We start from the raw sequence: 13,842 nt of genomic DNA, 5'->3' as shown, positions 1-13,842 counted from the left end.
CATTGAAGGGTAAAAGGAAACAAAACTTAAAGCTTTTTTAAGATTAAGTTTATGAAAATTTGTGTAAGATATTTATATTCCATTTTAGGGAACGCTATTAATTGGTCGGAGTTTAAAATTGAAATACACTCTGTCATTTATCAGTTCTGAAATTCAGCATTCTTCCCCCCACTGCATTTGTACCATTCTGGAAAAATCTTGTTACTCAGTAAGGCTTCAGTGTCATCGGTGGTCAATCTTGAATATCTGAAGCGGAAGCCAAGACACTATAAAGTGTGAAACACGTATCTGATAATTTGAGGGAGGTAGTCTAATTCAGCACAGACTGCGCAGCTTCCTTAATAAGTGATGCAGCTTTGTCCAGTTCTTGTTCTGTTTGCTCCACTGTTACCACTACTCGAATACTAGAAAATGAAAGGCAGAACAAGTTACTCGTTTTCCTCAGTTTTAGGCCTTTTCTGAACTAATTTCAACACACATTAAACCTGCTACCTCCAGGGAAAGGATTATGAATATAAATTCAGTAAGAAACAAGATATATGACTAAACAGGAAAGGTTGGACTACTTTTTTTCCCAAACACACAAGCAACATAATTTTATCTGGCCTCCTCCTTATGTGCAGACATGCAGCTCTCAAATACTCCTGATAAACACACAAGGCCAGTATCAAACTGAATTCTAAGTCTGGGTAGTTTTAATACAGTTATTTCAGCATATTGGCACCGTATAACAGTGACTGGAAATATTCTCAAGAAGCATGGCTAACAAATTAACATATCCACCTAACAGACTATTCAGTCCAGGCTACTTAGCAGAACCTCAACACTGTATGAAAATAAAGAATCATATCCAATAAAAGGCAGAAATACATTGACTTTCTACTAACCTCGGTGGAGGAAGACGCTTTTCTTCCTTCTCTAGATAGCGTGCCTGAGTTAATGCAATACCATTATTCATGCACTAGAGAGAAAGAAAACATGGCAGTCATCATTCTGGGGGAGACATATATCCTGTGCATACGTCCACGCATCACTGAAGCCATTCAATGGTATTTTATGGGTTTGGTGTCAGGATAACAACTAGGTCTTTCCCAAACGGAGACTTTGAAGGTTATGCAAAAAGTCTTTAATTAAGATATTAAATCATATTTATGTATATTTTAAAGGAGCATAACTACATTCTTTCTCTAGGGTTTACCTGTCACCTAAAATATACATCATCCTCATCAACCTCCACCTCCTTCACATGAAAGAGAACCAGCATGTACCAATAATGGAAAAAATGCTAAATATAAAACATATCAAGATTCTTGACACGTCCATGGACTCAAACAAGCAAAATTACAGAAAACTGCATCTCAGACTATTCAAATACAGCAACAGAATTTTGCTCCAGGGATAGCCTGTATTTCTACACGCACCAGCAGTTCTCTGATCAACTGTTTAAATGCAAATTTAACTTGATCTTTGAAATACAAAACAGGAAATACTCATTTTCTAAAGTCCAAAGTTCAAATGCATATATTTTTTATCAAGTGTTACAACCATCTTCAACCAGAAATAGTTAGATTTTACATTTAATACAGCCCTATAGAGAGCAAAGAAACTGGGTTTCAGGGCAGGCATTCCTGCAAGACATTCCAGCAAATTACGAAACAGAGCTGCTACTTTACCCACATGCACCCAGTTTATTATTTAAATTTAAAGGCAACAATGTATTTTGTGCTATGGGAACACTTACATAATCTACAACTCTTTTCAGCAACTTCACATCATTTTCTCGAGATCCACAGCTCTCTTCCAATTGCAAGTGCAATGCTGGAGAAAAAGATTCTCCCACTACCTTTAAGCCAGAAATCCTAAAATAAATAAGAAACTTTTAATACATACCTGAACAGAACATTAAAGTTCCAGACAATAAATATGTCCACTTTCCAGAAAAGGAGTGACAAGAGAGGGATATTTAACAGAAACTTGTATTTCCCAAAGCTTTTACCAAATCTGTTATATTAAGTTTTTGTACAACAATAACCCATTCCTCTTTTCGCAAAAGCAATTAAGGATTCCAAATAGAGGATTTTGAAAGTATCTTTTCAGCAGTATAGAAGAATTGTTAATGTCAGGCTTACTATTTGCTGATAAAAATACAGCTGGCATTGGAATTGGCATTAGGAAAATCAGTAAATCTTTCTACCTTCTTATGTGACAAGAAGAAACCAGGTCTATAGAAATCTAATTTTAATTATTTCTGAAGAAAATCTTTTGAACATCTTCTAACACCAAGTCACAAGCTCTTCCAAAACCGAGGCACATTCACGGAACAACTCCCAGGCCCATATGTGCAGATAACAGTTAATTAGGTTCTCAGAATCTGAGTGCTGCAGTCCAGAATCATGTCCTGATTGCCCTCCACACCTTGCTCATCACATGCACCAGGACAAGCTGGGGACTGACCTTCGGACTGCAGAGAGGCTCTGCAGAGAGGGACCTGCAGATCCTGAAGGAAGATGTTGGCCATGGAGTCATGCTTTCATTGGTGACCATGAGCCAGCAAAGAGCCCTTGTGGCCCAGAAGGCCGACGGGATCCTGGTGCCTTTAGGAAGAGCGTCTCCAGCAGGTGGAGGGAGGTGATCCTGCCATCTACTCAGTTCTGGTGAGGCCGCATCTGGAGTGCTGGGTCCAGTTCTGGACCACCCCAACATAAGAGAAACTTGGGGCTACTGGAACAAGTCCAGCATATGACAACTAAAATGATAGGGGATCGGAGCATCTCTCATATGAGGAAAGGCTGAGAGAGCTACAACACTTTATGGTCAAGAAAAGGAAGCTGAGGGTGGATCTTTGCAATGCAGTTAAATAACTGAAGGGAAGATTTAAAGAGGATGGAGCCAGACTCCTTTCACTGGTGCCCAATGGCTTGAGAAAAGGCAAAGGGAACTAACTGAAACCATAAGTTCTGTATGAATCTAAGGGAAAACATCTTTACTGGGAGGGTGACTGAGCCCTGGAACAGGATGTCCAGAAGGGTGGAGACACTTAAAAGTCATGTGGACAGGATCTTGCGCAGTGTGCTCTAGGACACCCTGCTTGAGCACAGGGCTTGGACAAGATGACTTTAAAGGCTCCTTCCAGCCTCAAGATTCTTTGATACACAAGACTAAATTATTCCCTTCTACGTGCCATAACAAGATCTTCATGCCTAACACTTAACAGATCCCACAAATGCACTACCTCTCTAACATCAGCCATAACTTTGAGTTCCTGACTTTGGTGAGCTTTTATCACATAGAAACACAGAGATTCATATTCTTAAAGTCTTTCATTTTTTAAAAAAGTCAAAACGAAGTTCAAAAAACAGTCAGAACAGAAAAGATAACAATTCCATAACTGTAAAACTGGAATCAGCATGAGAAAAAAATAGGCACTACAAACACATGAAATCTTGAGCTTGAAAAAATAAAAATATTCTCTAACATGACAAGCTTCTTGCATTATGCCTACAACACTATCAGCTCACAGTCCAGTCTAGAAAAACAGGTCAAACTGGCAGCCTTTTCCTTAGCCAAAGAATGGGAAGCATTCTGGTGTCATTTATGTACACTTGCACACAAAACGGAGGCAATTTCTTTAATGTAAAACACAGAAGACAAGTACCCCACTATAACAGTGCAGGAGGGAAGACAGAGTTTGATAGTATAAAGCACCAAAGCACCAGGAAAAGCAATCCGAGGTCCACTACCAAAGTAGGAATCATATGGAATACATAGTAAAATGCATCAGTTATTTGTTATGTTTTCTAAGAGCCGTCTCATGTTTAAGAAGCGTAACACAGTATTCAATTAAAACTGCTAATCATAAATAGCACCTCCTCTCCTTGTCCTCCACAAAAAAGAGGAAATAAGAAAAGACAGTTAGGAAGCAATCTTTGTATCACTTCCAATCAAACTTTGGGTCTTTGCCCAAACAACATGCTTTGTGTTAGGTTCATAGAAGCTGCTTACAAGTTTCTAGCTTAAGTTTAGTCTAGAAACTTCTTCTATCAGTCACAGCTGTAGTAAACAGGCCTATACAATTCCTCCTACCCAAGTATTTGAAGCAACATCAGAGTTTAATATAAGTTTTTTTTTTTTTTTTTTTTTTTGCGGGGGGATAGCATTTTAACATTCACAAAGAGCACTAGCTACGTTTTCCTGAATCTCTACCAAATTAAAATCAAGTAGATAGTTTAAAATCTCACACATGTAAGTTTCCTGAAATCAGAATTCTCTTTCCATAAAGAATGCTGGAAAAAGAAAAAATATTTATAAATTTCATGCAAAAGCAAAAGATATATGAAAGATCTGTTTTTGAAGAAACAAAGGAACAAAACTGAGCTCCTGAACTCCAAGGCTCTTTTTAAGGCCACTTCTATCTTAGCAGATCAAATGTGCCTTGGACGGTTCCCTGGCTCCAAGGCCACTGGGTACAGAACGACTCACATCCATACTTCTAAAATGAGAGTCTCCAGGCCAGGGTGGCCACATCCAAACTGTCTATTGGGAATGGTTCCAGGCTCATGCTAGCTTCAGAACAGTATCCAGGAATTGTTTCCGGGAGTGCTACTCTGCCTGGGCCAAAACCATGCCACAGACCCTTCTAACAATGCAATCGTGTAGACAATTGAGTTCCAGGGCCCAGGAATGTTTCCTGGCCTTTATTTACTAGCAGAAATGTAACCTCAGGGAGCTCCCCAAAAGGGTGCACTTCAAAGCTCTCCATACCTCAGTTCAGAAGCTGAGCTGCAAAACTGAGTGAAAAGGCCAGACACTCTGGCCTTCGGGAATTCTGCAAAATTCTGAGGAATTGATTCGAAAATTCTCAACTGAGTCTAGCACCTGCAATGAGTAGTGAACTATTTAAGGACTACTACTTACTAGTCTAAAGTTTTTTAAGCAAACCCAAAATCCTGTTTGATTCCATCCTGTCTCCCTGCACAAGCCCAATATTGGAGGGCTGAGGAAGATGGGGGGGATAATCATGCACCCACACTTAACACGCCAAGAAAAATTTCCTTTATTTTCAATTTGTTCCTCTCACTTGCCCACTTTCTTTGTGCACATTTCTGTTCACCTTTTAAGCTCCCTTTTAAATTAACAGTTCTATCAAGGGTAGAGGAAAACCCAAATTTGTAGTAAAACAGTAGCTGGGATTAGATGAGGTAGACACCTCTGTTTAATGTAACAGCATTAAAAAAAAATCCTGAAGCTTTGCTTTTGTTTAAAAAACTGCATCTCTTTCCTGACATGGTTACAAATTAAAAACAGGATAAAATAAAAACCTACACCACACAGAATCATGCAAATATTAGTTCAAATCTTCCCTCCAATATTGCTTTACACACCCTACTGACATAGTTTACCTCATAACATCTTGGCATTATTAAATTCTACAATTTCTCTTGAATGTGTCCAAAAAATAACTGCCTTTGTAACCTACGCAGTTTCGTCTCAGTATTGCCACACTGCTTTCCATAAGGCAGAAACAGAAAAACACTATTTCAGGATAGGCGTTTGGTTCACGTGTTAATTTGTGACCATACTCATCACTGAAATAATTTAGGATGAAAAAAAAAAAAAAGTATAATTCACGGAATAATCACGTTAGCCATATATTATCCAGCATTGTTTTTCGTGGCTATTATTGAATAAAAGGCTAATCATTTCTCCTTACTCAGAGTTTATTCCTGTATTTTAAATGTTTATATTTTTATGTTAAAAACAACAAGTGCAGAAGAATATTATAATGATTCTGTAGTAAAATGCGCTTAGTAGTAAAGACATGAACAACTTTCAGTTGACTGTAAAATATTTGAAATTTAGAAGCATTTGTATATTTATGGCCTGAATAGTCTATGTGTTTTCAAACCACTGTTTAGGTAAAACATGAGCAAAGGAGATTAGGATTAGGATTATCAGATGGTTGAATTATACCAAAGAAACTGAACATTGTTGAAGACTATCAGAAGTTCTAACAGTAAGAACGCACTGAAGAGTAAACTCTTATCAAGATGCAGATGCTTACTGAAATAAATGTAATTCATACTGAATGACAGCATATGCATTTAAACAATGTATCATTAATACTACATCAATGCGTCATTGATACTACATTATCAAAGTAGATTGTGTGCTCTGTGTATATGCATTTTTGTAATATGTAATAGGAAATTGCTGAAGGAAATGAAGTGTAAAATATACACTTTTTACATACCTAATCTGCAAATTAGATAGTACTTGAATAGTCAGAGAAATTTTTATAGTTTTTAATATCAAAAAATGACAGAAAAAATACAATTACTAATTACATCTACCATTTAAAACGGATCACTGTTAGGAAAATCTGAAACAGAATTCTTATTTTTCAGACTTGTTTTATGTCCTCAAATAATCATATTTCCATTACTATTTAATATCCAAATCTCATATGTTAAAAACAATATTGTATGTTAGGTGACTGCAAGGCATTCTCTCATTTGAAAGAATATCAGCTAAGCTATGCCCATAACTATCATCAAATGATAGTTACTTACATATTTCTTTCACCATGATTATCAATACTTTGCACCATCAAAACCATGCTGCCTTCTCATAAAGGCTTCAGTACATAAGAGTTTGCAATCATCCCCACCAGAAATAAGGTATAATCTCATTTCAATACCTGTAAAGGGATTTAGAAAAATTTGTCCAAAAACTCCAGTCTAAACATCAAGAGAATCAGATACAGTCTAAGGAAGGAGAGTTCTTTAAAGTCATTTCAAAGGAAAGGATAGATTGACAATAATACAAAGTAAAACAAACAGAAAGCCAAAACCTTACTAAAATAAGAAAAAAAATCCATCATCCTCAACAAGAAACAAACAGCTTACCCCTGTAAAGCTCTGTGAATTCGCTTGCACTTTTCCTGAAGAATCTGAAAAATACCTAGACAAAACAAACAAACAATCCTCAGATCTTGTTTCTGCTTTACATTTCTGTGAGTCTAAGATTAAAAAAAAATGGAAAGAGAATTAATGTATTAAAGCACTTCGAAGGATTACGTCTCTTCACTACTCCTCCTAACGCTCATCATTCTCATTTCTGTCATTAAATGACAGGTTTGTTAAGATCTCAAAAGAAACATTATTTCCCTTTATCTCTTTACTACAGCTGTACTCATTTCATGATCATGTGGAAAGAATACCACAAACGCTTACTAAGGCATTTGAAATGAGAAATCCAACTTATTTGTAAATCTATCTATAGGCAAGGAGTCTTCTGCTCCTTGGTGCTCTCATCCACTCATTGACAACTCTTAAACAGGAAATTTTGACTCCTGAATCTACAAACCTTGATTCTTTCCTTAAATAAAGATCAAACTTCACCATAGCTAATAATTTCAAAGCCTACTCTATTTTTGTGTTGTTGTAGTTTTTTTTGTTGTCTTTTTTTGTTTAATGCTTGAGGACCAGGCAGGGAGTACACAGGACCTTCATGCTTGGACTTTTGTGCGACTTAATGCTTTTTTTCCATTTTTGAGAGACTAAATACTACCCCTCTCTGTAGATCTCTCTCAACCTTTTGACGGTAATGAAAGAGAAAAAAACAACAACAAACAACTAAACACAATTTGGCCAGTTTTGTCTTCCTCTTATATCACTTGTCCCAAGAATTCAGTGAGTATGTAAAGTAGAACAGCGACTTCTTATCTGGAGCTCAACTGATAGCATCACTGTCTCCTTTATCCTCAAGTAACTCATTTTTATTCAGAAGAAGTATTTTTAAAAATAAAAAAAGTGAGAAATTATAAAAAGAAAAATAATCATTAGTGCAAAACTGATCAACTGAAAAAGAAGAGAGAGAACATGGGAAAAAAAAAGTTAAAAATCAAAGTAGGGAAAAATATGGGGTGAATTTGGGATGAAGAAAAAAACAAAGAATAGGATTTTCCTGAATTAAGTACCTGGATTATCTTCCATAATATTCAGCGCCTCAATAGCAGCAGCAGCTAACAAAGGAGGCAGGGATGCAGAAAAGCAGTAGCCCTGGCCAGACAATCGCTGGGAGAGAAAAAAAAAGAAACAAAAAAAACCATTTTTTTTGTTTGTAACAATTCAGAAAAAAAAAATGTTTTACAAGTAAATTTGTTTAAATTTAAAAGTAGCTCTCCGATTCATCTAATATCCTCTGTAGAAGAAGGAAGTTCCTATACAGAATTCAGTGTTGTATAATAATTCCTATCATAACATGGCTTGTAAGTTGATAAAATACTCCAAATTCTCAAAAAGGAACCCTGTCACGCCATATAAAAATAAGATATGGCTTACCTGATGATCAATAACAAAAGATCTACCACAGCAAAATCCTCCAGTGGAAGCCAGTGAATGTTCCATGTTTGCGCTGATAAGATCTATATCATCTATCTGCCATTTAAATTAACAACAAAGTTATCAAGAAATGCCTTTGATTAAATTACGACTACTGTACAATACACTTAACATGTCTTATTTCATATTATTATAAACACCAGAATGTCCAGAATGATACTGCATGTTCAAATGGAGGTGCAATTTACAAAATTTCAAGCAGTACAAGGAGGACCTTGGAAATTAAGATATATAGATTTGTATATATGTTACACAAGCTCATTCTCTTTCAGGAACCACTATGTATGGAACATAAGCAGGAAAAAAAAAAAAGAGGTTATATGTATATGGGTCACAACTCTTTAAAGGATACAGTGTCATGGCATCCATTACAACAGCTAGTAGTCCCCCAACAGTCAGTTAAGATATAACGGGACTAAAACTGAGCACAAGCCTAGACAAATCACAGTTTGGACCCCAAAGACGCAATTGTCTTATTTCACTCATTAGTTGCAAACAAACTTTTCTTTTTGCCATACTCTGTAACGCATACAGATGCCTATCACTACAAATTTCTATTTTGAGTAAAGAAAACAGACTGTGTGTAAAAGAACTTTACACGAGTCAATCAGATGGTGGTTGGCAAGCTTCACAGCAGTTCTCTAATGCTGTTTAACATTCATTTGCTCTTTTCTATGCTCTCGATTGAACAGGGAAACATGCAAAGTGAAAACAAATTAAAAATAGGGGTAGGAGTAGAAAGTAGTGAGATACATAATTTTTAACTAAATTCTGCCCTTAAGAGGCAGTAGAAGATACTCCACATCGGGGAGACATTGGCTGCCAAAACAGCATTTCCTCCTTCTCTAGCTCAGGTGGTTAGGTAAACAAAAAACTGTAAGGATTGCAAAGCACAGAGTTCATTCCATTTCAGTACTCCTCAGGAGAAGAGAGTACAAAAGAAAGACTTGCTGTGTTGGGAGTATATTTTGGCTGAAGCCGTCAGTAAAAGTGTAGGAAAATACCTTTGGAAGGATTAACAAAAGCTTTCTCCTATATTTTTCCCTTGAGTCAAATGCAATATATCAGAACAGGCATGGGTTAAGTGGCTGCTGAGAAGACACTTTTGACTTGCTCCTAACTCCCAAATATTACGCCTAAGTATAATGCCTTTGCGGCATATGGACCTGGAGAATATTACACTGAGCATTAAATAGAAAGGGTATTAAATTATGTACGGTAAGAATTTTCCTGCTTGCTTTCCTCACTAAAGATACATACTCTAAAAAAACTACTTCAGATAAGCAGTAGAAAGAAAAAGTGCCCTGGACTTCTACTACTGGTAAGTGGACAGAAGGAAAAGTAAGAACAGCAGCAACAAAACAAAAAACAAACCAATAACAACCAAAAAACACATACACACACACACACAAAAAAAAATCAGTAAATATTGTTAATGACAAAAAAATGTAGCAAAATTTGCCTCACTACTGGTCTCATTACAACATAAAATACAGGAAGATGGCACTTACATTTATTCCAAAGTGTTCAGTAATTCCTCGCCCATGTTCCCCTAGTACTCCAAAGGAAAGGCTCTCCTCCAAAAAAATTCTAACTTTGTATTTATATTTCAGTTTTATCTAATACAATGGAAATAATGCAAAATGTAAGACAAACCCATGAGAACCTGGTAACAAAATGCGTGGGGGGAAATAAGATGGCATACAGACAACTACAGTACCACAAATACTGCAAAAACGTCAGCTCCGTAGATGAGTTCTGATTTTAAACACTAAAAAAGCTTTCAAACAATTATCACTATTTAATGCTAAAGACAGAGTAAATTCCTTAAATTCTAACGATCATGTACAAAAATAAACTTTGGTTACTTGTCTACTGATAAGATACTATGTTTTCACAGCATTTCTTTCCTTACTTACAGTCTGCATAACAAGCCAATTTATTCTGAGTAATAAATGTATTCCTTGGAGCCATTGTATGAAGATTTTTTTGACACTAATTTTTACAGATATATTTTTAGTTTAACAATATAGTGACAGAAAGTTTTTAAAATACAGTAGATTTTACAGGTTTGAAACTAAGACTTTACCTGGATATTTACTTCCTCACATAAATTATTATATTATATAAATGTATTATTACTTACTGATCGGGAATTTCCACAAAAATGTCAGTTTGGGATCCCCATTTCATAAATATTTGAGGAAGAATATTACTCAAAAACTACAAGCAAAGCTTTTCTTTGTAGGCTTAACTGCACACTACTACTGTTTTATAATCATGTGTGTTCATAAACAGAATTTAAAAAGCAAACTGAAACCACTTACCAATTCTGGAAGAGGACAGATGTCTCCTGTATTCATATACAATCCTTCCACTACAATAAACCTTCGAGTTACACGGGCCTTGCGGGGATTCTTCAGAGAAAGATATGATTTCAGTTCAATATCAATAATTACTGACAAATGAAGCTCTGATGGTTTTGTGGGGAGGCAAGTAATGGGAAGGGAAGGGAAGGAAGATAATGTCTTTTTTTAAAGTAAGCTTTTACTTTAGTCTAAATTTAGTATTTATCACAATAGAAGTTGAAACGTGTCATTGGACTATTTGCTTTTATTTTTGACAGTTTTAAAGCTCTTAACTCATACATAGATTTTAAGATTCTTAACAAACCACAACCAATTCATTTGAACTTTATGCATAATACATAAACAATACAACTACAGAAGAAATACTGCAATTCTAGGTCTCTATTATATTCAGAACAGTTATGTTCTCTCATTAGTCAGAGCATTTAGAAGGCTTTTTAACAACTAATTTATGTGACCAGATTCTCAATGCAGCACAATCCTCTTGGAAACAGTTGTCTTCGTAAGACATGACTCAAAAGCATTCACAATTTTCAAGTCACAGTCTGGTCTCTGAACAACAAAAGCCATAAGAATGCTCTTCATTTTTTTTTTCTGTTTAAACTAGGATTTTATTACTTGATCTTCACTGTTCTAAAATGACTAACTCAAAACCTGCTAGCAATGGAAAATACACAAGTTAGTCCATGGGTGATACTACTCTCAGACTTAATATTATCACCACTTACTTTCTTCCACATTGCCCAGCTCTATTTTCTTTTATCACTTGATTGTGCTAAACCTTTAAATAAAGTGAAACAATGTTCAAATTATGGTTTCCTTATTGCTTATTTTACCAGTAGGATTTTAAGCTTCACCTTCTTCAGTTCTTGGGAAAAGTCTTAAAAAACATTTGTCTTTACCAAAACTAGGCACATTAAGAAAAACGTTAATCATGTACCTCCATCAAAGCACCCTACTCCAACAAAACAAATGTGCTACCTAAACAGACGACCTCACTGTTCTGCCAACTAAATCTAAGATCACAGGTAGAGATTATTGGACAAGATGCACTTCGCATAAATGTGTGTAGACTAGCTCCTTCAAATTTGCTATTAATCACATCCATTATTGATTTATGTTCGTCAGCTTACAATTATCCATCTTATCCAGTTCACTTTTTGTTAGCAGGATATCATCTTTCTCCCAAATGCCTGCAACTTCCCCAGCATTCTATGACTAAGGAATATAATGGAGCTAGTTCTTCAGCACATTGTTTTAAAACTCATGCATGTGAGTTTTCTGGACTAGCTGATGCTGATTTTAATAGGTGCTTTTGGGCAGCCTTTTGTATTCCAGGCAGAATATAAAGGTACCTTTTAAAGACAGAATATCTTAAAGAGTTCAGCGGAGACAGATAATTGAAAGAGAAGTTAAAGGAAAAAAAAGAATCACATTCCTTCTCTAAAGCAAACCTAACACTAGCATCACTGCTTTGTGTTGATTTTACTGTGTGGCATTCAAATTCATAATTAACAAGTACAATTTGTTAGGTAAATACAGTTACACGAAAATCTAAAGCGCAAAATCCATGCAAAATCACCAAAATCACTACATTTCCATCATTTGATCACAGTGATATCCCATGCTACCAAATCCTTTGAGTTTCCTTCCAGTGGTGACAAATACAACACAAGATCTTAGTTATATAAGCAACATCAACTGTTCAACAGAGTTATATGAAAATGAAATAATTGTCTAAGAACTGCGTCCAGTCAATTAGAGAAACCAATATGAAAAAAGAACAAAAAAAGAAAAAGGAAAAAAAAAGAGAACAAGAAAAAGAAAAAGAGAAAGAAAGAAAAATGTGATAGGGCACAGAAGAGTACAAACACCTCATCAAAAGAACTGTACCTTTTGATCTTCAACCTCTTGTTCTTTCAGCAGTCGTTCCAGGTGAGCCATATCATTATGTTTAAATAACTTGATGTTACTACGAGATGCTTGTAAGCCCTTCTGAATAGCAAAGCAGGCAGCTTCATCTCTGTAAATGTATCAAGACCTTTAAATTTGCACTTGGTTTAGCATTCAATCAAAGAAAACTGGCTCATCAAAGAAAACTGGCTTTTCTGTGTGTCTGATCTGCTTTTGAGTTGCTATCTATACTTATGGGAAATTAAGAACAGATTTATTAAATCATCATAGATTTTACTTACTGTTTGAAACATATTTCCAGAGCTTCTCAATTTCCCTATACACTGTAACACTGCAATATTGCACTGAAAACAAGCAAGCTTTTGTTGAAGCATGCACTGGTCCTTTGGTATTCATTGGTGTGCAACATGAATGAACTGGGTACTACTCCTAGTCATCATACCAGAAGCCCTTTTTCCTGGATCTTAGCAGAAAAGTACAAAGTCGTGCCTATAACATTTACAGTGGTCTTCAGAGTATTCAAAACCTGATTTTTAAGACTCATTGAGAATTATTCTCCCAAAGTTTAAAGACTAAGCTGTCATTTTAGGTTTTGAAAAAACAAATTCCTAGCGAGAATTGGTGGAGCGGCAATCCACCAATTTCACAGCTACATACTCCCAATAATTATTTAAGAGTGGCAACTTAAACTTTCTGCACATGGTAAATACAGTAATTTCAACCAAGTTCTTTTTTAAGCAAAGGAAGATGATCTTTAGGCTACTGAGAATCTGAAATTATACAAGACAGCTAAATCCAGGATTCACCTGCATGTTGAATATTGCATGCTATTCTGGTACTTAATCTCAATAATAATAATAATAATAATAATAATAAAAAGATAAGTGTTCAAAGATGACCAAAAAAGATATCAAGCTATGAACAAGCTTCTGTAAAAGAAGTCTTCTGGGCATTGACTCTTACAGTTAAAACTGTATGCTTAAAACCAAAAAACCAAAAACAGATTATAGTAGACAACTGCAAAAGCAACAGTAGTTTGCAGAAGATGAGCAAGCAGTAGTGGTTCATAGACTCTCTTCATTAAAATCAAATCCATCAATTGAAATAGGTGTTAGATTTATTAAGGTTAAGGCATTTATTCATATAATGTTCAATTG

The 13,842-nt window shown here is 35.6% G+C and overlaps 1 protein-coding gene across 1 annotated transcript in view; it reads right to left on the bottom strand.

The window, feature by feature from the left end:
- Positions 1-310: 310 nt before the first annotated feature.
- Positions 311-13,842, bottom strand: part of LOC104570568 (serine palmitoyltransferase 1) — a 30,908-nt gene continuing 17,376 nt past the window's right edge. Inside the window, exons 7-15 of the mRNA XM_088532681.1 lie at positions 12,665-12,794; positions 10,730-10,819; positions 9,914-10,021; positions 8,343-8,438; positions 7,979-8,075; positions 6,906-6,960; positions 1,742-1,859; positions 888-961; positions 311-404 (exon numbers count right to left, since the gene is read on the bottom strand). Of these exons, the coding sequence (XP_088388807.1) occupies positions 311-404; positions 888-961; positions 1,742-1,859; positions 6,906-6,960; positions 7,979-8,075; positions 8,343-8,438; positions 9,914-10,021; positions 10,730-10,819; positions 12,665-12,794 (862 nt within the window). The remainder of the gene's footprint in view (positions 405-887; positions 962-1,741; positions 1,860-6,905; positions 6,961-7,978; positions 8,076-8,342; positions 8,439-9,913; positions 10,022-10,729; positions 10,820-12,664; positions 12,795-13,842) is intronic.

This window comes from Tinamus guttatus, unplaced genomic scaffold (assembly GCF_059628265.1).
Source record: "Tinamus guttatus ecotype Peru unplaced genomic scaffold, ASM5962826v1 Tinamus_guttatus_pri_ptg000464l, whole genome shotgun sequence".
In the NCBI taxonomy this organism is placed as follows: domain Eukaryota; kingdom Metazoa; phylum Chordata; class Aves; order Tinamiformes; family Tinamidae; genus Tinamus; species Tinamus guttatus.
This window is presented reverse-complemented; position numbering and strand designations above follow the sequence as displayed.